A 24243-nucleotide genomic window follows, 5' to 3' on the forward strand; every position below is an offset into this window, starting at 1 on the left:
TACCTTGCAGGAGAGGTGTCACAGGTAAAGGGAAACTGTTCTTCTTACCCTCTTCAATTCATCTATTCTTGGAGTTTTTACCCCACTAATGTGCTGGAATTTCTCCACTGGCCACCCAGGCTCCCACTATAATACTGTCATCCATGGGTGGTTGTCAAAATCAATCCGTCCAGGGGGAAATGATGGTAGAAAACTGCCATTTTACTGACATCACTCTCCTCTACTTGTAGATTCTTTATGGTAGCCCCAATGGCTTCCATTTGCCTACTAAAGGGATGGTGGTCTTTAGCAGGAAAATGACCATGTTACACGCTGGAACAGTTGCTCTTAAAAGTGACGATTCTTCCAAAGCAAACATTTTTCTCTTTCATATTAGTCCCAAAATGTAACTTCCACCAGAGCTTGGAGCTCTAGGTGATATAATCTGAGCTTTACTGAGTACACCAAGGAACTAAGAAGATAAACCAAAACTATCAACTATCAACTGTAAACTATATTTACTAATCTATAGCCACCTCCACCCTGTTTCAGTTAAATTAGGTTAACACTAGTTGTTATAGATAACCCCCCCAAATTATCTATTTTCTATTATCAAAATTATCTATTAATTAGGGGGTTGATAGATAAACTTCCAAATTCCAGTTGCTTAACACAATAAATTTTTTTTTTCTTTATCCAAAGGCAAAGTTGGCTGTTCTGCAGGTAGACCTTTCTCATGGTGATCTGGGACACAGACTTCCTTTCTCTTGGGCTTCCACCAATACCCGAAGCCCTAGAGCCCTTTGTCTCCATCTGGCAGGTGGGGGTGAAGGGGAGGGGAGACACACGTGCTCTTTCTCCACTTCAGCCTGGAAGTGACTTGCATCACTTATGCTCACATTCCAATGTGATGCCAGAGAGCTCAGAAATGGATTCCTTGGCTGGGAAGCCACTTCCTAGCAACAACTGCACACTATGGAAGGGAACAGCTAGCCATTCTGCCACACACTGATTTTGAGAAGAGAACACAATAGATTATTTTCCATATAATTTCCATCTCTCAGGGTTGAATCTCTGAAGGCTTAACAAGACTAATGATTGTAATATCAAATTAGGATTTGTAGCAATTTATAAAATATTCAGGTAATGCCCATTTGTGGTGGGATGTGTCTATGTGTGTGGTAGGGGCTGCGCATGGTGGAAAAAGTTATCCTGCAGCCTTATTGAGTTTTCTTAAATAATGGAGATAAAGGTTTTTGATGGTTGCCTTGGATGATCACTATTCTGTTAGCTTTCCTGGTAAAATTTGACTTCATGAGCATAGTACATCTGAGGAGGGTTTTATGTGTTCCTCTGTGGTTTGTTGAGGCAAGAGGAGAGGACAGCTGACCATGTGGGCTATTGTTAAAATCAGGAGACTTTCTTTCTTCCTTTTGCAGTAAAGAACATAAAATTGAAACACACTATGTAGCTTGAAGACAAGTCTGAGCCTGTGTTTGGGAAATTAAACAGCCTGAACACGTCATTCATAGTAAGTTAAGGTGACAGCACATCTGATCTGAGTAGCACAAAGTACAATTCTATTACATTCATATTGTTTTTTGTGCCCTTCAGAATTCTGATTAGCTTTGCTAATCACCTGTGGCCTGCTAGACCTGCTGAGCAGTCCTGAAGTTAGGTGGGTGGGGGCATTTGAGGGGTGGAAACATGAGTAGTGAAAGCAATAATCTACTACTCTACAGCAGGTATTACTTTGCATTCCTATCTCCTCTCCAGTTATTATAGTAAAGCACTGGGAGAATGAAAGGTAGAAATGGCATCAGTGAATATACTCATAATGATTGCTTATCAATTTACCCATATTGCCTTTTTCATTCTTCGCAAGTGGTCATTTTCATATAACTGATGCTGCCTCTCTTCATTAAGAGGTAACAGTACATCAAAGCAGAACTATTTAATTTACCCAAATGATAATTTCTCCTTGTGCTTCTTTTCCATTTCCATGTCAAATTTTGGATTATCAACATTAATTTTGCTTGAAGCCAAGGATCAAATTGTCAGTGCAAGCCAATTATATAAATTTGCTTGTCACTAGTGGAGTTTGGTCGACTAGTTGTTCCTTTGTAACATCCATTCATAAATAGAAAAATTGCATGGGCTGTTCTTAAGTGTGATTCATGATCATTACAGGAGAAAAGTTCTCAAATTCCTTTTCACATCTGCCTTTCAAAGAGTTCAATTGTATTTCTGCCTACATTAAAGTGCTTTTCCTTTTGCATTAATATTAATTTTCTTTCCAAGGGTTTGATTTGGTTGCAGCTTTTCTGACCTGATTCCCTTCTATATCATATGCTCAGCTCTTATATTCAAAGTAGAACAAAGCAATAGCTAATAAAAATCCAGTATTATAAAGCTGCAATACAACAAAATTTTAATTCAACTTTCTCTCCATTGTACTATGCTAATACAGATTCTAATATGTTTTGTTTTATTAAACTTCTGTCTAGCAGAAGCAGCTTTATGAAGAGCATGTAGAATGCAAACCATGATACAGCTGGGCCAACACTCACTGGCTTTCCCTTTCCTTTCTCTGTCCTAAGCTCCGTATCTGTGCCCCACACCTGTACTGCTCTAGGGAGAGCTCAGCTGAACCTTGCAAAAGAGTGCACTTGTCTCTTTTATTCTTGCTGTTCCAGGAGATGTAACATGCACTAGGAGGAGGTGTTATGTGGTTAAGACCACAGTAAAGTCCAGATATGAAAATGTGTAAGATATCCTTGGGATATTTCCTAAACACAGGCAGCAAACTTCAAGTCTCCGAATCAGCTACCTGGAAATGCTTTTATGGGATAAGACATTTAACAAGGACGGCAGTGCCTAGGAGAATATTGACAAGAACCAAATAATATTCTATGAGGGCAAAATGCGTGTGAGTTGCAACATAATTTCAAGAGTATTTGTGTCCATTTTTAACATCCTTTCTCACCAGATCTTTCAATCCCACTTTTATTCTTCTGTAAAGCCTTTCCAAGCCTTGAAAAACTTCAAAAAGCAGTAAGAACTCACTGGACCACCCCATAAGTCATGTCTTGCCAACCCAATCTATTCTCCACAGAGGGACATCTTAATGCATAAACAAAATAATCTCACTTCTGTTTCCTATTGCACTTACAACAAAATCCTAATTTTCTACCATGGCCTGGAAGGTCTTGCACGAATGTGACCTTGCCTATCTTTCCAGTCTCATTTCACACCTTCTCCCACCTTTGCTCATCCTGTTCCACTTATATTGTATTCTTTTAGCAACTTGAAACTGCTAAGCTATTTCCCACGTCAGGACCTTTACATGTGCTGAATCTTTGCTGGAACCCAATTATCCCAGTTCTGCTGAGCTGTATCCTTCAGGTCCTTCAATTCTGAACTTAAATGTCACCTCTTCAGAGAGGTCTTTCCTGGCTACCATGTTTAAAATAAGTTTTTCACATTCTCGCCCTCTTCGTCTCTATCTTGATGCCTGCTTTGCTTTCTGTGTATTATGGTATTTGTTTACTTGCTTATTATCTCTTTCTCCTACTAGAACATAACCTTTATGAGGGAGGAACTTGTCTGTCTTGTCTTTGTATTCCCAGCACTTGGCACAGGGCATCACACAAAGCAGATTGTTTGTCATTATTTGTTGAACGATGGTTTTTACGGTCCTTCCATGGTTGGCTTTTTCCTTCCCACAACGTACTTCTTTATAGGGGCAGATCTTTGTTTATAATTTGTCTTCCAAAAGGAAACTTATACATGACTTTTAAAAATTAAAATGTAGTGTATAGAAGCAACATTTGAAAAACTGTGTTTCCAATGACAGTCTTTAGAATCCTATGTAGAAGCCCCTAGAATTGCAATACTTTAAAAATGAAGCGAATGACTAGTGTATGGCACTGTTGCACACAAAAATGATTTTAGTTATATTCACTTCTCCATCCCCTATCCAGGTTCCATGATGCGCTAAAGGAGATACGGCCAGGCAAACCCCAAATCTGAAACTTATGCATAAGGAATATAAATAAGGGATGGCAAATGTGATTTGCGGGGAGAGGAAAAGAGGAGAGAGGGCAGGTGACTGGCTGGTGGCTGTGGGAGGAGTTGGAGCCTGAGGCTGGGGAAGGACCTCCCATTTCTTAGCAATGTGAGTATCTCGTGACTTCCAAGCTTGGTTGGTTTTGTTTTGATCACGCCTTAGAGGTGTGCTCCCTTGTTCTGTGGTTGGATCATTTCCAAAGCTTATTGATCCTGGAGGTTGGGGCCCCAGAATGAAGGTGGAAACAGGTGGGTTAGGGCGTGCCTCAATAGAGGGAGGCTTTTTCCATGGGTCTTCTGGTCTGTCTAAGAAAGGGACTCTACGCTGGCTCTGGGATGCGAACATAAAGGAGCAATGGGCACCTCGCCCAGCTTTCCTGGGAGAGACTCACAGCTCCCCAGCCAAGGCTTCCTCACACCCAGGCCAGCTTTTCCCAGCAGAGGAAACTTCCCTCTCCAAGGCCTCCTCTTGTTCTGAAGTCCAGAAATGGGGCCAACAGGAAGACTCTCACTTCTCACTTCTCCTCAGCTATACAGGGAGATACCCAGGAGTGAAACCCACCCACCTACACTCCCCCAAAGGAGCCCTAGGTCTTACTGTGATTAAGACTCTCCTTCTGTGAGTGACTCCGCACAATATTCCACCCGTCAGCTGAGCTGTTGCTAGCTGAGGTGCTACACTTTTTACCCCACCACATATTCCCTGGGAGTGTTCTTCTTGCTCTTCCTCCACCCATCTCCCCACACTGATTGCCTAGCAGAGACTGATGTTTAGAACTTCCTTCCTGGTACAAGGCCTTACAGGTCATTCTGCTGATGGGAGAAAAGGACTCCGAAGGGCTTTGGTGTGACTGTCTTCATTGTTTTGCCCTAGGGTCACCCTTATTTGCCTTCTTTTTTCAACAAAGGAAAGATGTCCCTGTGGGACAGTGGAGGGGTCAGGGGTGAGACAGGCAGGCTGCTCCCTCACCTAATCACTGCCCTTACCCTCCTTCCCCATTTCTCTATGGACCTTGATAGCCACAGCTGCCCAAGGTTTGCAACAAAGGGAACTAGGTGACCGAAAACAAGCCTCACTCACCACGGTGTGAGCTGTCATGGCAGAGGGACCTTTTAACTTCATGACTTAGACTGTTTTTTGGCTAATTTGTATGCCTTGCTGTGAGAAGTGAATACATTTCTTTTAAACTACAGGAAGAAAAAAAGATGGCCAGGTGTGGTGGCTCACGCCTGTAATCCCAGCACTTTGGGAGGCCGAGATGGGTGGATCACAAGGTCAGGAGTTAGAGACCAGCCTGGCCAATATGGTGAAACCCTGTCTCTACTAAAAATACAAAAATTAGCCAGGTGTGGTGGCGGATGCCTGTATTCCAACTACTCAGAAGGCTGAGGCCGGAGAATTGCTTGAACCTGGGAGGTGGAGGTTGCAGTGAGCTGAGATCACACCACTGTACTCCAGCCTGGGTGACAGAGTGAGACTCTGTCTCAAAAAAAAAAAAAAAAAAAAAAGATCACACTGGCCACCAATACGTCTAGGTAGAGTGATAAACACTTTGCCTGGAATTGAGGGCCTCACCACACTGAACATGACAGCTATGCTGTGTGACTGCCAGCACACCCCATTGAATCCCAGCATGGGCCTCTGGACTCAGAAAATATCAATGTCCCTTCCAGGTGGTGGGAATTTTGTTTTGTTTTGCTCTCTCTATTTTAAATTAGAAAACAGACTAAGAAATAGTTAAATGTGTTTGCCGGAAAATATTCAAGTGTAAGGCAACAGTTTCCAAATTCCCTGCAGAGACTGGGCACAAGTGAACATTGGCAGCCAAGCCTGTTATTAAGAAGGTCACAAGATGCCATCTGTTACTGCTTGCACTTTACTGTTCAAGCATAACATCAACTAGGAGGTGGCTGCAATTGATTTTGCATGTGAACTTAAAAGATTCAGCTATGGTGGACATCACAGTGATTTTAGTAGACTTATATGAACAGACCATGTGTCTGCCCATGAGATGGGGGGGAGTTACGTGGGGAGAAAATAGGGAAAAGGTGAAGCATTATTTTTAGTTCTGTCCTTGGTTATAGCTCAAATGTAATTTGGGATGCTCCTCGGTGATTTTCCTTTTTTTTTTGTGTGTGTGTGCTTGGTTTTAGCCGTTTACAAAATATAATAGAACTGCCTTCTTTATAATTACCAGGTTAAGGCAGATAAATGGGGGAGGGCACAAATAAAAAGACAGATAAATGAACTGCCTTATTCTTTTGTTCCCAAAGAATAAAAGAATGAAAAATTCTTTCAAAGAATTTCTAAAATCCACAAGAAAGTTAAAATGGCACAATCAATACCCACCTGCCCTCTCCCAGATTCATCAATTGTTAATATTTTGCCACATTTCCTAACATTTGCTTTATCTAAATCTCTCTATACTGATACCTATATATACTTATTTGCTAGAATGTTGAGAGTAAAATTAAAATATCATAACGGTATATCCTAAATACTTCTGCGTGAGTCTCCTAGGGATAAGAATGTTCTCTTACATTACTACAACATTGTTATCACACTCAAAAGAAGTCTGACATTTCTTAAAGTCAGCTGATCAGAAAAAAAAGAAATTTAACATTGCTAGAATAATTTTTATCTAATACATAGACCATTGAATGACTTATTCTTAAAAATCTGTCAGGCCGGGCGCGGTGGCTCAAGCCTGTAATCCCAGCACTTTGGGAGGCCGAGGCGGGTGGATCACGAGGTCGGGAGATCGAGACCATCCCGGCTAACACGGTGAAACCGCGTCTCTACTAAAAATACAAAAAATTAGCCGGGTGTGTTGGCGGGCTTCTGTAGTCCCAGCTACTCGGGAGGCTGAGGCAGGAGAATGGCGTGAACCCAGGAGGTGGAGGTTGCGGTGAGCCGAGATCGTGCCACTGCACTCCAGCCTGGGCGACAGAGAAAGACTCTGTCTCAAAAAAAAAAAAAAATCTGTCAGGAAAGAGGTTTGCTCTCTAATCTATCCCAATGGTTAACACATCTCTCTTTAAGACAATGATACATTATATTTTTGAGACACTTTGAAAAATCTGATGAAAGCTCTGGGACCTATCTTCAGAAAAATATCCATAAAGACTGTACCAGTCCGTGGCCTGTTAGGAAGTGGGCTATACAGCAGGGGGTGTACAGTGGGGAGCAAGCAAAGCTTCACCTGCATTTATGGCCACTCCCCATGGTTGGCATTACTGCCTGAGCTCCGCCTCCTGTCAGGTCAGTGGTAGCATGAGATTCTCATAGGAGTGCAAACCCTTTTGTGAACTGAGCATGCAAAGGATCTGGGCTGCATGCTCCTTATGAGAATCTAATGCCTGATGATCTGTCACTGTCTCCCATCACCCCCCAATGAGACCATCTAATTACAGGAAAACAAGCTAGGGCCCCCACTGATTCTACATTATGGTGAGTTGTATAATTATTTTATTATCTATTTCAATGTAAGAATAATAGAAATAAAGTGCTCAATAAATATAATGCGCTTGAATCATCCTGAAACCATCACCCCTGCCCCTGCCCACCCACCTTCCATGTTTCCATGTTTTCCATTGTCTTCCGTGACACTGGTTCCTGGTGCCAAAAAGGTTAGGGACTGCTGCATAAAGACACTTATACTGGCCAACAATGCATACATCTTGGCTGCTTCTAGGTTGTAGTGTTCACATTTAATCTAAATTCTCTTCCTTTGTGTACATACAACTTAAGGCCACAGTACTCAAAAAGGATGGAGAATGGTTTGTCTTCACCTTCCAACATTATGTTTTGTGTTCATGAACCTTCATTTCAAACGACAGGCAGGTGGAAGATCAAAGTATCCCCAACATATTAAAGGAAAAAAGAAACAGATAAGGCTGACAGTTGTACTATGACAGACACCCAGTAGGTGGACTAAATGATTAGAAGACCTGGAGGTATACTTCCAAACTTGAGCTTCTCTGCTTCTGCCAGCCTACACTTGCTTTCTTGATAATTTGCTTTTAAAAATTAAATACCTGTAACCTGGAATTACAGGAAATACAGGTATTTCCATCAGGGTTGGCACAACATTTAAGGACCTAATACCTAAAGATAGAATTTGTTGGTAATTACAAAGATATTTAGTTTTATCAACAAATTGCCCAATTCAGTTACAGTTCTAAGACTGGGAAGTGGGAGCAGGAAGGTAGATACATACTAGCAAATTAGGGTAACATTAAATGTCCTTAAAAGGCCAGCTGAAGCTGCCAAGGTCAAACTTTACCATGGGCTCTATTTTGTGAACTGTGACCTCGCAAAGAAAAGTCATTAGCTAACCGTACTCCAACATATGTGAGCTTAACACTGGTGAAGAGGAACACTGGTTCCTCTCCATATACCGCTAAAGAAAATGAGAGACATTTCTAGTTCAGTGAGAAAAATGACCAAGCTGGCTGAAAGATAAACACAAATGTAAAAATACCTAATGCTATGGTCTAGCACAAATTCTAATGTCTGGTTTTTTTCCCCATAATGCACCAAATGCCCTCAAAATTACTTTCTATAAAACTTTAATATTATAGAATCATATCACTTACTAATTAATGATTAGTATAATTCTTGAAAGAAAGGGTAACAAAAAGCTAGTTAAGCCTCTGGGAGGCCTGTGGGATTTATAAAAGTCTTACAGAGCTTTGAAAGGCTAAGAATTCACAGAGCATGGAACAATCAGCACTAATTGTGAAGGATAAACTTCTTATCCGTCTGCTTTCACTGTGGCTATGAAAAAGTGGGTTTTTCTTGAATTTAGCTAAGTAATTGTTAAGCTCTTTGACTCTTGTTTAAGATACCTTGTTTTAAAAAAAAAGTTTATCAGCATAAAATAGCACACAAAGCAATGAACATTTGCCACAGGCTAGTCCTCTCTCTTGACTTATTTCTAATGACCAGGTCCCATCATATTACATCAAGCAAGACACCCTTTCAGCATTTTCCCCTGATTTTTAATAAAATCACACAAGATAACTCAGTATAATTCGTCATTAAAAAATCAATCTGGGCACCATGGCTCATGTCTGTAATCCCAGCACTTCGGGAGGCTGAAGTAGGAGGATTCCTTGAGCTCGGGAGTTTGAGACCAGCCCGGGTAATAGAGTGAGAACTCATCTCTATGAGAAATGTTTAAAAATTAACTGAGTGTGGTGGCACGTGCCTGTAGTCCCAGCTACTTGAGAGGCTGAGGCAGGAGGATCACTTGAGCCTGGAAGTTGGAGGTTGCAGTGAGCCATGATCATGCACTGCACTCCAGCCTGGGTGGCAGAGCAAGACTGTTTCAAAAAAAAAAAAAAAAAACACAAAGAAGAAAAAAAAGAAAGAAAAGAGCAAGTGAAAAAGCACAATGACATCGTATGTTCTCACTCGTAAGTAGGAGCTAAACTATGAGGATTGCAAAGGTATAAGAATAATACAATAGACTTTGTGGACTCGGGGGAAAGGGTGGGAGGGGGATGAGGAATAAAAGACTACACTTGGGTACAGTGTACACTGCTTGGGTGATGGGTGCACCAAAATCTCAGAAATCACCACTAAAGAACTTACTCATGTAACCAAACACCTCCTGTTCCCAAAAAACCTATTGAAATAAAAAAATTAGAAAAGTTTAAATAAATAAATTAAAAGAAAAAACCATAATGAGTTACTACTTCACATCCATTAGAATGGCTATAATCACAAAGACAATAACAAATGTTGGAGACGATGTGGAGAAATAGGTACCTTCATTCATTGCTGGTGGGAATATAAAAGAATACAGCCGCTCTGGAAAACACCTTGGCAGTTTCTTTAAAAGTTAAACAAAAATTAATAGCAGAACCCAGCGATGCTACATATAGGTTTTTACCCACTAGAAATGAAAACACGTGTCTACACAGACTTGCATGTGAATGCTCATCGCAGCATTATCCACAGCAGCCAAAATTGGAAACCCTAAAGTCTGTTACCTGGTGAATGAGTAACAAAATCTAGTATATTCGTACAATGGAATACTATTCAGCAATTAAAAAAAAAGAACAACATACTAAAACAGCTACAACATGGATGAACCTCTAAACATTGTATTAAGTTAAAGAAGTCAGACATACAAGATCACATAGTGTATGATTCCATTTATATGAAATGTCCAGTAAAGGCAAATCTATAGAGAAAGTAGATGAGTGGTTTTCCAGTGCTGGCAGTAAGAAATGGGATTCACTATAAATGAGCAAAAGGAATCTTATTGGGATGATGAAAATACTCTAAAACTAGATTATGGTGATGATTGCATAACCTGATAAGTTTACTTAATTCACTGAACTGTGTACTTAAATTTTATCAATTTCAAGGTTTATAAGTTATATATCAATAAAATTGTTTAGAAAAATACACCTGAGCTTCTCAAGACCTTAATAAAAATTTACAGCCTTGGAATTTCAGCAGTCTTTCCTCTCTCTAATTCTAAGAGTGTAAGTTGTGTATCATAGGAGAACATTTCAGACACAAAAATGTTTACCTGTCCCAAAAGCTCCAGAAGAATTACTATGAATTTAACTTCTACAGTTTTGTCTTACCTGTTTGATGCTTACTTTTAAAAAGATATTATTCTTCATTGACACATAATAATTGTATATATTTCTGGAGAACAGTGTGGTATTTTAACACATGTATACAATGTGTAATGAGTGAGTCAGGGTAACTGGCATATTCATCACCTCAAACATTTATGATTTATTTGTATTGGGAACATTCGAAATCCTTTCTTATAGCTATTCGAAAATATGCAATTTTCCAGAGATATTTCAAATAAAAAAAGAAAATACACAATAAATTATTGGGCTTTTTTTTGAGACAGGGTCTTGCTCTGTTGCCCAGCCTACAGTGCAATGTGCAATCATGGCTCACTGCATCCTCCACTTTCCAGGCTCAGGCAATCCTCCTGCCTTAGCCTCCCTGGTAGCTGGAACCCCAGGTGCCACCATCACACCCAGCTCATTTTTAAAAATTATTATTTGTAGAGACGGGGGTCTCCCTATGTTGCCAATGCTGGTCTCGAACTCCTGGCCTCAAGTGATTCTCCTGCCTTGACCTGCCAAAGTGCTGGGATTACAGCCATGAGCCACTGTGTCTGGCCATAAATTACTGTTAACTGTACTGCCTCTACAGTGTTACAGAACAATAAAACTTATTCCTCTTATGTAGCTGTAATTTTTGGTCAGATGCTAAAGGGAAACAATTGATGTGTGTACAATTTGTGGTAATAGCCTAATTGGAAGTGTAAGGAATTTTATTCTAACACTGCATTTAATCCTGATTGTCCTTCTTCATGTGCATGCAGGACTATTCCCTGATATAACCAGGCCCTTTAAAAAGTCATTTGATGTCAAGCATGGAGTGGTAAGCACAACATTTCTCAGCGATCACTTACCTGTAGAGAGCTTAAATTACTGTACATTGCATATTATTCATTAAAAAAACAAAAGGGGTTAAAATTTGAAAAAACAATATTCACCATTTATTCCTGAGTGCTTATTTTGTGTGTGGCTTTCTATTAGGTGATAGGAACACAACAATAACCAAGGTTACAAATTGTGAACAACTGATGATACTGTATTTTTATTATCATCACTAACTTTTCCTCTTTTCCTTGCAGAGGAAAAATTGTATATAATATACTGGCAGTTAAAACTAACTTTTCTGACTGTAAACATTCAAATAATACAGACTAACAAAGTAAAGATTATCTGAAATCCTTTCCCTTCCCCCAGGGACAATCACCATTTTCATTTCAGTGAACATCCTTATAAATGTCTCTCTATATTTATGTATACATAAGGATACATGCATATACACAGTATATTGATGAGATCATACTGGACACTGTCCTCTATAACCTGCTTTTATCCCTCAATATTTTCACGGACATCTTTCAATGTTAATCAACATAATTATTATCATTTTTAATGGATACATAATATTTTATTAACTGACTCCATTACAATTTTAAAATATGCCATGGGCCGGGCACGGTGGCTCATGCCTGTAATCCCAGCACTTTGGGAGGCCAAGACAGGTGGATCACCTGAGGTCAGGAGTTTGAGACCAGCCTGACCAACATAGTGAAACCCCATCTCTACTAAAAAAAAAAAAATACAAAATTAGCCGGGCACGATGGTGCGTGCCTGTAATCCCAGAGGCTTGGGAGGCTGAGGCAGGAGAGTTGCTTGAACCCGGGAGGTGGATGTTGCAGTAAGCTGAGATCGTGCCACTGCACTGCAGCCTGGGCAACAAGAGTGAAACTCCACCTACAAAAAAAAAAATATATATATATATATATACACACACACACACGCACACATGCCATATAAGGAGGCATTTAAGGTTTTCTAATTTATAACTACTGTAACCAATGCTGTGATCAATTTGAATATACGTTTTTGTAGGTGTAAAATCATCTCTTCAGGGTACGTTCCCATAAGAAGAATTCTTGGGTCAAAAGTACACTTATTTTACAAACGGCCAAACTGCCTTCCCGAAAATTGGCCTCGTGCCCCAGTAGTGTGTGAGAGTGCCTGTTTTCCTATATCCTCTCTAACATCAGCTTTAAAATATAATCTTGATGTTTTCCAACTTGATAGATGAAGATAGTTCACTTTTCTTTTAATTTCATTTCTTTGATTATTAGTGAAGTCAAGCATCTTCTCCTATGTTTATTCATCATTCATAGTTGTTTCATGAATTGTAATTGATTCTCATTATTTGCGGTTACATTTTGTAAAATCACCATGAATATTGAATTAAGGAATACTGAACCATTGTTCCTAAAGGAAATATAAAGTTAGATTCCTGGGAGCCTCCAGTCATAACATCTTTGTCGACTGATCAATATATAATTTTGTTTTTATGTATGTTTCTGTTTAAAGACACTTAATTTAATATATGAACTCATGGCTAACAGCACTATAACTAATGCCAGAATGGAGCTTAATTAATTTACAAATAAATTTTAGCAAGTAGGTGAATTTGCAAATACAGATTCATGAATAATTATATTTGAATGATAATGATAGTATATTTCCTTTGTCCATTTTCCTACTAGGGTGTTTAGCTTTTTCTTATTGATTTGTATATGGTATTTTCGTATTAGGATTGTACTCTTTTGTCTATATTTTACTGTTATTGTTTGTTATAACAGTGGGGGCTTTTTTTTTTTTTTTTGAGACAGGGTCTTGCTATGTTGCCCAGGCAGGCCTTGAACTCCTGGGCTTAAACAATCTCCTGCCTCAGCCTCCCGAGTGGCTGAGACTACACTGCACTCACAGTGGTGGCTTTTGACAGCAGTATCAGTGCTTTCTGAATGCAGGGGTGGGGAGGAACAACGTTGGGAAAATGAATTTTAGTAGATTTCTATTATTATAAAAGTGGTTGGTATTTATTTCTATCTTTCCTTTTTATAGGCACATCAAATTTGGGATTTTGGTGATTGTTTTCCAACACCTCCAAATTATGGAAAATACTGTAAGTCCCGTCCTAAACTACTACTTTATATCCATTTTCTGGCCTTTATTTTAATCGTGGTCTTCATGTGATTTTTTTTTTTTTTTTTTTTTTTTTTTTTTTTTTTTTTTGAGACGGAGTCTCGCACTCTCGCCCAGGCTGAAGTGCAGTGGCGCAGTCTCGGCTCACTGCAAGCTCCGCCTCTCAGGTTCATGCCATTCTCCTGCCTCAGCCTCCCGAGTAGCTGGGACTACAGGAACCCGCCACCACACCCGGCTAATTTTTTGTATTTTTAATAGAGACAGGGTTTCACCATGTTAGCCAGCATGGTCTCGATCTTCTGACCTTGTGATCCTCCCGCCTCGGCCTCCCAAAGTGTTGGGATTACAGGCGTGAGCCACCGCGCCCGGCCCTTTCATGTGATATTTTCATACCTTTTGCATTTCTGCTTCCTTCCTCCTGGCACCCACATTGTTACATCATTTTATCTCTCCTAACAATACAAAAGGTAGGATGCAGAAATAACAGGAGGGAGAAATGCAAGAGGCATTTGCCACTCATGCTGGTGGCAGAGGCTGGGGCTGTGTATGTGAAGGTTTGCATCTATTGATTTAAAACAAGGTTTGGGAATGTCAGGAAATTTCATTTATGGTAGACTCTGTTTATTGCAAACACTCACACATTGGCTATCTCTTCACCCTAGGTATGAGACCTAAAAAGCCAGCACAGGAGGCCCTGATAAACTACAGTCGACGAGGGAAAGGTGTCCTAAAGCATGTAAGAATCTTTTTACTTGCCATGCAACAGTGGATCTGCGGGGGACAGTCAGGAAGCGGGGTTCTGAGTGTCTCTACATGGCAGCAGGGGTGGTGGCCTGTGAATATTTAGAGTTGGTATAAAAGTATTCCCTAAGTTACAGTCAGGCAAAAAGCAGAGCTGTTCTGATAAGATAAAGTCTTTCTTAAAGCATCATGAATAGTTTCTTGGGTGGATCTTTCCGCAGCTGTTTTGGAAACAAGGCCCTAAGAGGTTTACAGCAGTTGGAATTTCTATTGTACTGTCCAAATTTTCATCGGTGAGTTGCTGGGTTCTGCCTGTTGTGAAAAAGGGAGTTCTCAGATAGTCCTGCCCTGCCGCATATCCACCCTGGTTGCCCAGTGGCCGGAGTTTCCCTCCTCATGTGCCCATCCTGCCACCCAGCATCTATGGTCCCTGCTTCCCCGATATGACCCTCCAGACCAGGGATCCTCTCCTTCTTGATTAGACTTTCTCAAACCCCAGGGCTTTTAAACAGATTGTTAAAATGGGGTTCTTTTTACGTCTTAAAGTTCTGGCAGACACTCTTAGAGAGTAAGTTGAAAGAAAATATAAAAACTGGTTTTTGCATAGAAGTTACAACTATTTTTGCTATTCTATTACTTTATTAAGATTTCTGTTTAACTTAAAAAAAACTCAGACTCATCCTAAGTAATTGTGTTTATTATACCATGGGTTTGATATGCTCGTTATGTGTGTTAAAAAAAAAAAACAACCCTGACCATTAAAATAAAAAATGTTATACAAATACTACCTAACAGTATCACAAGAACCACCAGTTATACATACATTTCACTTTCACTTGGAAATGCTGGTCTTTGGACATTAACTAGCAGATATGATACATTTCGCTAATGGGAGAGGGTTGGATGAACCACGCTGGTTCCCAGGCAACTAGTCTATTTTAATGATGGTCTTCCAGAAATGGTGCAGTTTTTCTCAACTTTTCTACTTAGGACCTGATAATGTTCCCAGGGAGCCTTTCAAACATGGGAAGCCAGTGCGGTGGCAGACTGTGGAGGGAGTTGTTTGGGGGCATTTGTAGCTGTGTGGTCCCCTGAAAGTTATATTGTGTGGTCAACCAGGGACACCCCTTCACTGTAGGGTTGATGCCTGCTTCTAGGAAGGGTAGATGATTTCCTGAAAGTACATTTACTGAAAGCTGGCCTCTTGGGAGTTGCTTGGGAGAATCATTAACTATTGTTAAATAAATAAATCCCTCTTGCCTACATGGAGTTGTACTGGTGCCAAGCAATTCCATTGCCAATCAGTGTCTGCAGCTGTTCTGGGGAACAGCTGCTTCTCTCTGTAAGGTGCTTCCCCAACCCCTCCCAGAAAGGGAATTCTCTGTACTCAAAGTAGCCGCTTTTGAGTCAACCATTCCCAACAAATAAATGACATTAATCCTGCTCTTGTTTTTGTGGTGCAATAACAGACTAAAAGTACATGCACGTGCACACACACATACCACACAATTAATATGGGGCACATATTTGGAAAACCTTGGACCTAAACTCCTGACCAAAAAAATAAATCATGACTTTTTATTTATGAGACAAGGCAAATCTTTTTTTTTTTTTTTTTGAGACAGAGTTTCACTCTTGTTGCCCAGGCTGGAGTGCAATGGCGTGATCTTGGCTCACTGCAACCTCCGCCTCCTGGGTTCAAGCAATTCTCCTGCCTCAACCTCCCGAGTAACTGGGATTACAGGTGTGTGCCACCACACCCAACTAATTTTTGTATTTTTAGTAGAGACAGGGTTTCACTGTGTTGGCCAGGCTGGTCTCGAACTCCTGACCTCAGGTGACCGCCCACCTCAGCCTCCCAAACTGCTGGGATTACAGGCGTGAGCCACCATGCCCAGCCAAGACAAGGCAAATCTTAATATTTTTAAATATATATAGTTTGGAGGAGAACAAGCACTGAGATATATAAATGCCCAATTTCCTGCATCAAAGCAATAAGTAGAGATTGAATGAAATTTTCAACGATCATTAACATTATTCTTAGTTTCGAAAGTATTTGCTTGCTGGGTAGTGCTTTTGGTAATCATTCTCTAAATATTTATATTCCTGTGTCCTATCTTGAAGAAGTTCCTGATGGAAACTGGAAAGTAGAGCATTCACATCCAGGAATGTGGGGACTAAAGGAATTAGGGAAACCTGGAAAGAATCTTACCAGAGAAGCAGTGGGGGCCAGTTAGGGATTGCAAAAGTTCCTGCCCTTTTTCTCTCCCACTTTATTAATCTGGCCTTCCTAACAGAGACACAATACATTAAACAGGAAGGTTAAGAGAGATGGAAGAAAATGCAGGATCAATCCCATCTCCTGCTCATGAATGATGTCTGGTTTGGAAGAGACCATTTAATTCCCAATTTTGTGGAAAAGTGACCTTTGCGGATGAGCGAGTGTTGACAACCAGGCCATTTTTCTCCAGCTTCATGGACGGTGCGATTCTGAAAGCAAGGTTGGCTCATCTGAGGATTCAGAAGCTGATCGATACTCCGATTATGGCTGGGGAAGACCCTCATCGCCATTTAACTGAGTTGGAAAATGAAGCCACAATGCTGGAGGCGTGGAGTTTGCTTAAGAAACAACTTTGAGGTATGGGGCCCTCCCAACAACCCTGGCAGGCTGGCTTTCTGGGACAATTCCATGGGCTTCATTTCTCAATTTTTTCCCTTTTTAATTGGTGCAGAGAGACAAAAGTTTTTATAATCTTTATTAAATTTTCCTTTTTAAATAAATACTTGGGACCACATTTCTCTGCTAGAACCACAGAAATGGTGATGCGGCCCCGACGGTCGGGGGCTCCGGCGTCACAGAGCCTGTCCCTTGTATCTGGGAGCCCCGGGGAAGGCGCAGGGGCGTGAGAAAGGCTCTTTGTATTCAGAGCGGTCACCCAGCAGAGCCGGAGCCTTCCACCGCCAGGTTTTCCTCCGCGCAAGGCGCCGCCGGGAAGCGAATTGGCTCCGACCGTCGAGGGGCGGGGGCGTCCTGAGACGCGGCGGGCGCGCGAGCTCAGGGGCGGGGTCGTGGCCCTCCCGTGCCGGCTCCCTGGGTAGGCTGCCCGCGCCCCCAAAGCCGCGCCCACGGCCCGCCCACCCGCCGCCTGCCCCTCCCTTCCCCGGTCCGCCTCTTCCCGCTCCTCCCGGCCCGCCCGAGCGGCCGCCTCCTCCTCCCTCCACGTCCCACCTCCTCTCCCCGACGATCCTCCTCCCCTAGAGTCCACAGGCCGCCTACGACCCTCCTCCTCCCTTCGCGACCCTCCTCCTGCTGATTCCCCACCACCACCGCCGGCCTCGTCGCCCCCGCGGAGCGCGCAGGAGGGAGGGACCGGGAGCGGCAAGGGGCTGTACAGTGACCCGGGACGCGGGAAGGAGCCCGCTGCCGTCTAGGCCCGCGAAGGGCCCGGCAGCCGCCGACTTCTGAGGAAAAGCAGAACGGTGTTTGGTTTACTAAAGTAGCCGCCTCCTACCCACTCTTCCTCCCCAGTCCCGCTCTCTGCTCCCCACCCCCTTCCATTTACTCCTAGTTACCAAGACCGTCCTTCTCTTAGGATTTCTGTTGAATAGAAAATACAACACCAATTGAATTCTATTCTATACAATTGAATAGAAAATTGAAAGTCGCAGCACCACCCCTGCCTCCCGCCCCACAAACTCCTAGTGATGATTTTTGTCTCTTAGCCCTAGGTTGGGTTAAATACATTCCCCGGGAGCCATCTGGTCTGATTCCCGGCAACCTTCGTATGGTTTCCATTAAGCTCTCCAAAAGCATGCATTGAAAAGGCGGCGCTGTAGCCACTTAGAAGCTTCCGGAGTTTTGCCCTGGCCAGCCCCGGTAGACATCCCAGGCAGGAGAGAAAGGCCTCTGTTTAGGTTCCGAGTCTAGTACCTCATGATCCTGGTTTTAATCTCTAATTTCTTGGCTTTTCCTAATCCGAGAAAATACAGTTCTCCAAGGTAATGCTTATCATTAATTCATCATTTGTTTTTTACTATACGCAGAGGATAGCTGATTAGAATTCTGCTTTAATTCTGAAAATGAAGGCTAACAGCTTTACAGATGGGTTGCAACAGTAACCTGGCCACAGAAGTTCAATTTGACCAGCAACACTGGTATGGTGGGGTCTACACCTTCTCGCCTGTCTGTCCACCATTCCTTAACCCCCAAAAGGCAAAGAACAAATGTTTGCTTGTGGAAACATACTCCCTCACGTGGGTTAGGGCTTGTGTCCAAGAAAAAGGGAACCGGCAGGTTCATAGACTCGGAGTCTTGTAACTAGAATGTTCCTTAGGATTCATCCGAGATGTATGTCCATTGATTGAGGACACTCAGAAAGTGGAGGGGCTTCGGGAAGGTCACATGGCTGATGAGTACGGTACTGCGGCCTAATTTGGGGATGGGAGGCTGGGGAAGAGACCTGGGCATCAAGAGCTTCATCATATACAGCAAGGAAGATTGTGGTCAAACCAATTCATTAGTGGCACATCCTGGCTCTCCCCAGTCCCTCAGCCGCAGCCCCATCTCTGTCCTGCTCTGTGCCTCCCTGTTTGCGGAGTTAGAGCCCTTTGCTTTTCTTCATATTTCCCCACTCCAGCCCTGACCGTGTGATTTTTATTTGGGTTTTAAAAATGAAACCAGGTGCTGCATAAAACAAAAGCAAAGTAATAACAAGGAAAGACTATCCAACGCCTGAGGAATGTGCTGAGTTTTATGACTCAGGCTGTCCTGGCAAAGAGCTTGGACTGACAGTGAGAGGTGGGTGGCACGGAGCACAGACCATACATGTCAGCCCCGGCCTCCCCAGATAGGCATGGTCAAGGCAGCCTGTGACTCATTTCACAAAACCAGAGACTCTTGTTCTTTGTGGAGCAAGACTTCCTGGAGGCTAGAGCAAGATGATCGTCAACGTTTCTCCTTAGAGCCAGTTCAGTCTGATAAAAAGCAGGGGCCACCCCGGAGTTTGGAGGGGAAGAGAGCCCAGGCACAAGGCCATCCCTGGGAAAGAAACAGGCTTGATGGACTTGGGCGAGGGCTTTGGTGCAGTGAGGAGATGAATAACATGGAACTTGCAACGTGACGTGAAAATTAGCATGTATTGTAGTGGAGACAAGGGCTTGAGAGTTCCAGGTCGGGGCTGCCACAGTGCCTTGGAGAAGGGGACTGTTGGAGTGCTCCTAAGCCTGGAGGAGGTGTTTGCTCCTCCTGAGTGCAGAAAGATTGTCAGATGCCAGTAGGGTTTCTGAGGTGCCATTCCTCATGCAATCAGGAAGAGTAACTACGGGCAAAAGTAGTAGACTTTGCATAAACACCCAGAGAGCCACCCAGGCACACATCCTCACATTCTGAGAATTCTTTTCAAATGAGCATAGTAATGGGATGAGGTGTACATTTTTTCTGTTACTAAGAGACAGACTAGGAGAGTGAGAATGCAAAGGAGAATGTCTCTCCTGGCAGAGGTGGTGGGAGGGGTTGGAATTTGGGTGACAAGGATCTGTTTGTGCCGCCTTCAATACACAGGCCTGAGTGGAATGGGACTGATAGGGCTTCTTCTGGTTTCTGCTTCTGGTTTCTTCTTCCCAGAGAAGGCTGTCACTTTTTGAATGAGAATGAACTTTGACTGGCATAAATGAGGTCTTCGTGCAGCAGCCCCATGGAACAGGGACTTGTTTTTCCTTACCTTCTTTCTCTTTTTCTTTTCCTTTCCATGGAATACTCATTGAAAAGCTATGGTGACTATTCCATAATTGCAGGCAAAGCTCTGCTTAACCTGTTCCTTAAAGTCTACTTACCTGGAAAAATAAAGTCTTTTAAGGACGATGACTTCATAAATATTTATAGTGGGAACAGGCGTCACTCTGGTTCTGCGAGAGAATGGGCTCATTCAATTTTATTTATGATGTGACACTTGGGTGAGTGACATCCGTCATCTGGGTCAGCCCTACACTCTGTTCCACTGAAGCATGTTTATGGAGTGATTATGCCTGCAAATATTTGCTATATTTAGGCCCTCTCCTCCCCTAACCCCCTCTTAGACTTCTTAAGTCCCCAAACCAGCAAAAAGCCAAGCTATGGTCTGGAAGGTTTGAACCCTAATGACAAGGCACAGGGGCTTGAACATGTGCTGTAGAAGGATTTGACGAATTGGGAGGCAGTTAGAGTGGGAACGCTGTTATTATAGCATTCCTATATTCAGGAGGTTTTGCTGGTCCTGTATCTAGCAGGTGAGGGCTCTCAGCTAGGCATGAGGAGTTTTGACAGGTGACGAGCACAGCCCTGAGTGACGAATGCAGAAGGATGCTTTTGAAACTCTTTCCTTCCCAGGGAGCTCTCTCTGGACAGGATTTCACAGGCCCTCAGATCTGTCACCACGCACCCCAGGGCTCTAGAGGCAGGACCTGATAGGGACTCTGTGACCTCAGCTGGGTCAAGGTCTGGGTGTAACCTGAGGCCTCCTCTCAGCCACACCTGGTCCGTGGCTGGGCGCAACAGCTGCCCTCCATCAGCTGCGGAGGAGGGAGGGCCTTCTCTGGCTTCCTGGCTTTCGAGTGCACATGCCCTGACCTAGGCATTTCAGGCTGGACTTAGACATGCTTCAGGACTCAATATTTGCTTTTCGATCGGCTTGGCCATCTATTGTTTATCCTGGGAAGGGCCAGGTCTTGGCACAGGAGCCTGAAGCGTTGCCAGTGTCTTATTTTTAGAGACAGGAAAATGTCTGCTTTTTGGCAGCTGCTCTTTTTCTGGCACACATCAGGGATGGTGTAAAAAAGTTCAAGTGAGAGATTCCAAGCCCTAAATTCATGGCCTATGACACAGGCAATAGCACCATGAGCCTCTCAATAGGCGCCTTTGGGGAACCTAGGATCTGTCATTAGAAGGCCTCCTGGGCAGAATAGTGGCCTCCCTGTCACACCCTGGCAGCGAGAGTCCTCTCTAGTCCATAAACCTCAGAGCCTGAACGTCTTGTGAGTCCCTTTTGAATGCATCAGCCGATCTGAACTATTATGGTTCTTACCTCCATTCATCTATCTACCAGTCCATAATCTGGTTCAACTTGGTAGGCAGAGTTAAAAAAAAAAAAAGTCTGCTAAATTTCATGTTCATCAACCCTTCTTAGACCCAATGACATTGTCATCGTAATGATTGTAGAAGCCAGCCAGTGTACACGGCAAGAAATATCTTACTAGATTCAGGGATCACATTTCCAAGTTTTATTGGAATTAATATTTGTCCTAACATAGCCCTCTTAAAACATATTTTTGTAGGTCCTGTGATTCTAGCTACTGACAATTTATAGGAAAGCATTTTGCAAACTATAGTGACATATCATGCAAAGGTAAAATGGAATATAAATAAAGAATTATCGTTATCTTTTCTCCCCAACCTTTGAAAAATGATTACTTTCTAATTACAAAAATAAAACATGAATACATTCTTCTTTACTGCTTATAGCCCATCATTACCTTTTGGATTCATTTTTCTTCCTGCTGGAGCACATCTTTGGTAGATTTTCTTTTGCTTTTCCTCCCTTCTCCATCAGAGTGGGTAATACATTTTTCTAAGTGCTTGTATGTCTGAGAAGGTATTTTGCTCTCTCTCTCTACATGTTAGCTTGGCTTGTTATAGAACTCTAAGTTCCAATTGATTTTTTCCTGAGCATTTCTAAGCTATTCCACTATTTTCTTGAGACTGCTTTGGTTGATGAGTAGTACCCTTTTGATCTGACTCTCACTCCTTTGTAGGTAATCCTCTGTATCCTCTTGTACCTTTTAGGATTGCCTTTTTCACCTCAATGCTCTGGAGTTTTGTTTTGATATCACTATGTATGAATTTATTTTTAAAGTTTATCCTGCTTGATAATGATAGGCTCTTTCAATCTGAGTGTTCAGGTTCTAAGATATGGGGCGGAAACCAGACAGGTTAAATTCATCTATATAGTGAAATGCTGAGGAAGAAAGGAAAGAAACTGTGTGGCTTGAGTGTTGGGAGGAATTTTAAGGGGTTCTAGAGAGAGTGAGAGAGTAAGGCTTGGAGAGATTCATTGTTAGTTGGTTCCTACTGGAGCACATCCTTGATAGAGAAAAATGTGTAAAGAAGATTTTTAAGCTCTTTGGGTGCATATTAAAAATATACTCCCAGCAGGGCACAGTGGCTCACGCCTGTAATCCCAGCACTTTGGTAGGCCTAGGCAGGTGGATCACCTGAGGTCAGGAGTTCAAGACCAGCCTGACGAATATGGCAAAACCCCTTCTCTACTAAAAACACAAAAATTACCCAGGCGTGGTGGCAGGCACCTGTAATCCCAGCTATTTGGGAGGCTGAGGCAGGAGGATTGCTTGAACCTGGGAGGTGGAGGTTGCAGTGAGCTGAGATCGCGCCACTGCACTCCAGCCTGGGTGACAGAGCGAGACTCTATCTTGAAACAACAACAACAACAAAATATATATATATATATATATATATATATATATATATATATATACACACACACACACACACACACACACACTCCCTTCTTTGGTGTTTTATGAAGAAACTAAGACTTAAATTGGCGTTAATTATATTTTTTTTCTGTGGGACTGTTGTATCTGTGATTTGATACTAAACCACAAGACTGAACCATAAGACTACTTTAAATTAATATGAATTACATAATCAATTATTATTATTATTATTTTGAGATAGGGTCTTGCTCTGTCACTCAGGCTGGAGTGCAGTGATATGATCTCAGCTCACTGCAACCTTTGTCTCCTGGGCTTAAGTGACCCTCCCACCTCAGCCTCCCAAGTAGCTGGAACCACAGGTGTGCACCACAACGCCTGACTAATTTTTTGTATTTTTGGTAGAGATGGGGTTTTACCATGTTGCCAAGGCTGGTCTCAAACTTTTGGGCTCAAGCAATCTGTCCGCCTTGGCCTCCCAAAGTCCTGGGATTACTGGCATGAGCCACTGCACCTGGCCAGCAATTATTATTTTTTTAATGATTAGGAAAATACTTTTCTTTCATTCTGTCCTTGTGCCTTCCCTTCCCTCACACTGTCTAGGCTACAGTTTCTTTTTAAATAATGAAAGATTCTTTTACAGAATGAGATGGAGTTAGATGCTCTAAAGTCTTGCTGTTTCTCTGTAACTCTCTTTCTCTTAGTCACTTGTCATCTACCTACCTAAACACTTTCTTTTATGGCTAATAGCTTATAAGAAGCATACACAAATACTTTGTCCACTCATTTAGTAATCTAATTTCTCATCAGATGAGTTGTCATGTATAGATTCGGTCAGAAAAGATTGTACAGTGACCAAAAGTATAGCAATTTAGGACTCTTAGCTTAAGATCCAGAATGCGAAGCTCTGCTTACCTCCCCAGAAGTTTACTACTCCAGACCGAGGAATTCATCCCATAGATTGTCTTGGTCCACCCATAGAAGTTAATGTGTGGCACAGAGGGGCAAGATTTGGGAAAGGCTCAAACACAAACTGATATTCAACCAACAATAGCATCTCTGAACAAATGAAGGCAGGAGATACAAACAAAATCATATTATGACTTTTCACTCTCTTCTTGAAACATAATCATTGAATTGGCTTTTATTTTATCATGTGCATGTATTACCTTTCAGAAAGCACTAAAAACAGTTGTTAAACTTTTAAAAGTATAAGGACAATAGAATAATTATTGAGAGTCCAAATTCTCCCAGGAGATTTGAATTACTTGAGAGCTTTTTCCTCTACTTCTGATATCCACACTAAAGTGTTTGATATGATGAGACAGTAAACATATGCAGCCTGTATAATCTGAATTACTCTCCTGACTAAAAGGTAGAGATTGAGTCACTGCGGCCCAA

The 24243-nt window shown here is 42.2% G+C and overlaps 1 protein-coding gene across 4 annotated transcripts in view; it reads left to right on the forward strand.

Moving 5' to 3' along the window:
• The window catches only part of C4H4orf51 (chromosome 4 C4orf51 homolog), a 71195-nt gene that overhangs the window by 30787 nt on the left and 16165 nt on the right, over positions 1 to 24243 (forward strand). For 2 of the 4 annotated variants that reach the window (XM_055274050.2, XM_055274051.2), the window contains exons 3-6: positions 11418 to 11476; positions 13537 to 13597; positions 14280 to 14353; positions 16830 to 16996. In XM_055274050.2, coding sequence (XP_055130025.1) covers positions 11418 to 11476; positions 13537 to 13597; positions 14280 to 14353; positions 16830 to 16937 — 302 coding nt within the window. In that variant the 3' untranslated portion in view covers positions 16938 to 16996. The remainder of the gene's footprint in view (positions 1 to 11417; positions 11477 to 13536; positions 13598 to 14279; positions 14354 to 16829; positions 16997 to 24243) is intronic. The other 2 variants (XM_063638248.1, XM_055274052.2) reach the window with 2 other exon arrangements.

This window comes from Symphalangus syndactylus, chromosome 4, assembly GCF_028878055.3.
Source record: "Symphalangus syndactylus isolate Jambi chromosome 4, NHGRI_mSymSyn1-v2.1_pri, whole genome shotgun sequence".
In the NCBI taxonomy this organism is placed as follows: Eukaryota; Metazoa; Chordata; class Mammalia; order Primates; family Hylobatidae; genus Symphalangus; species Symphalangus syndactylus.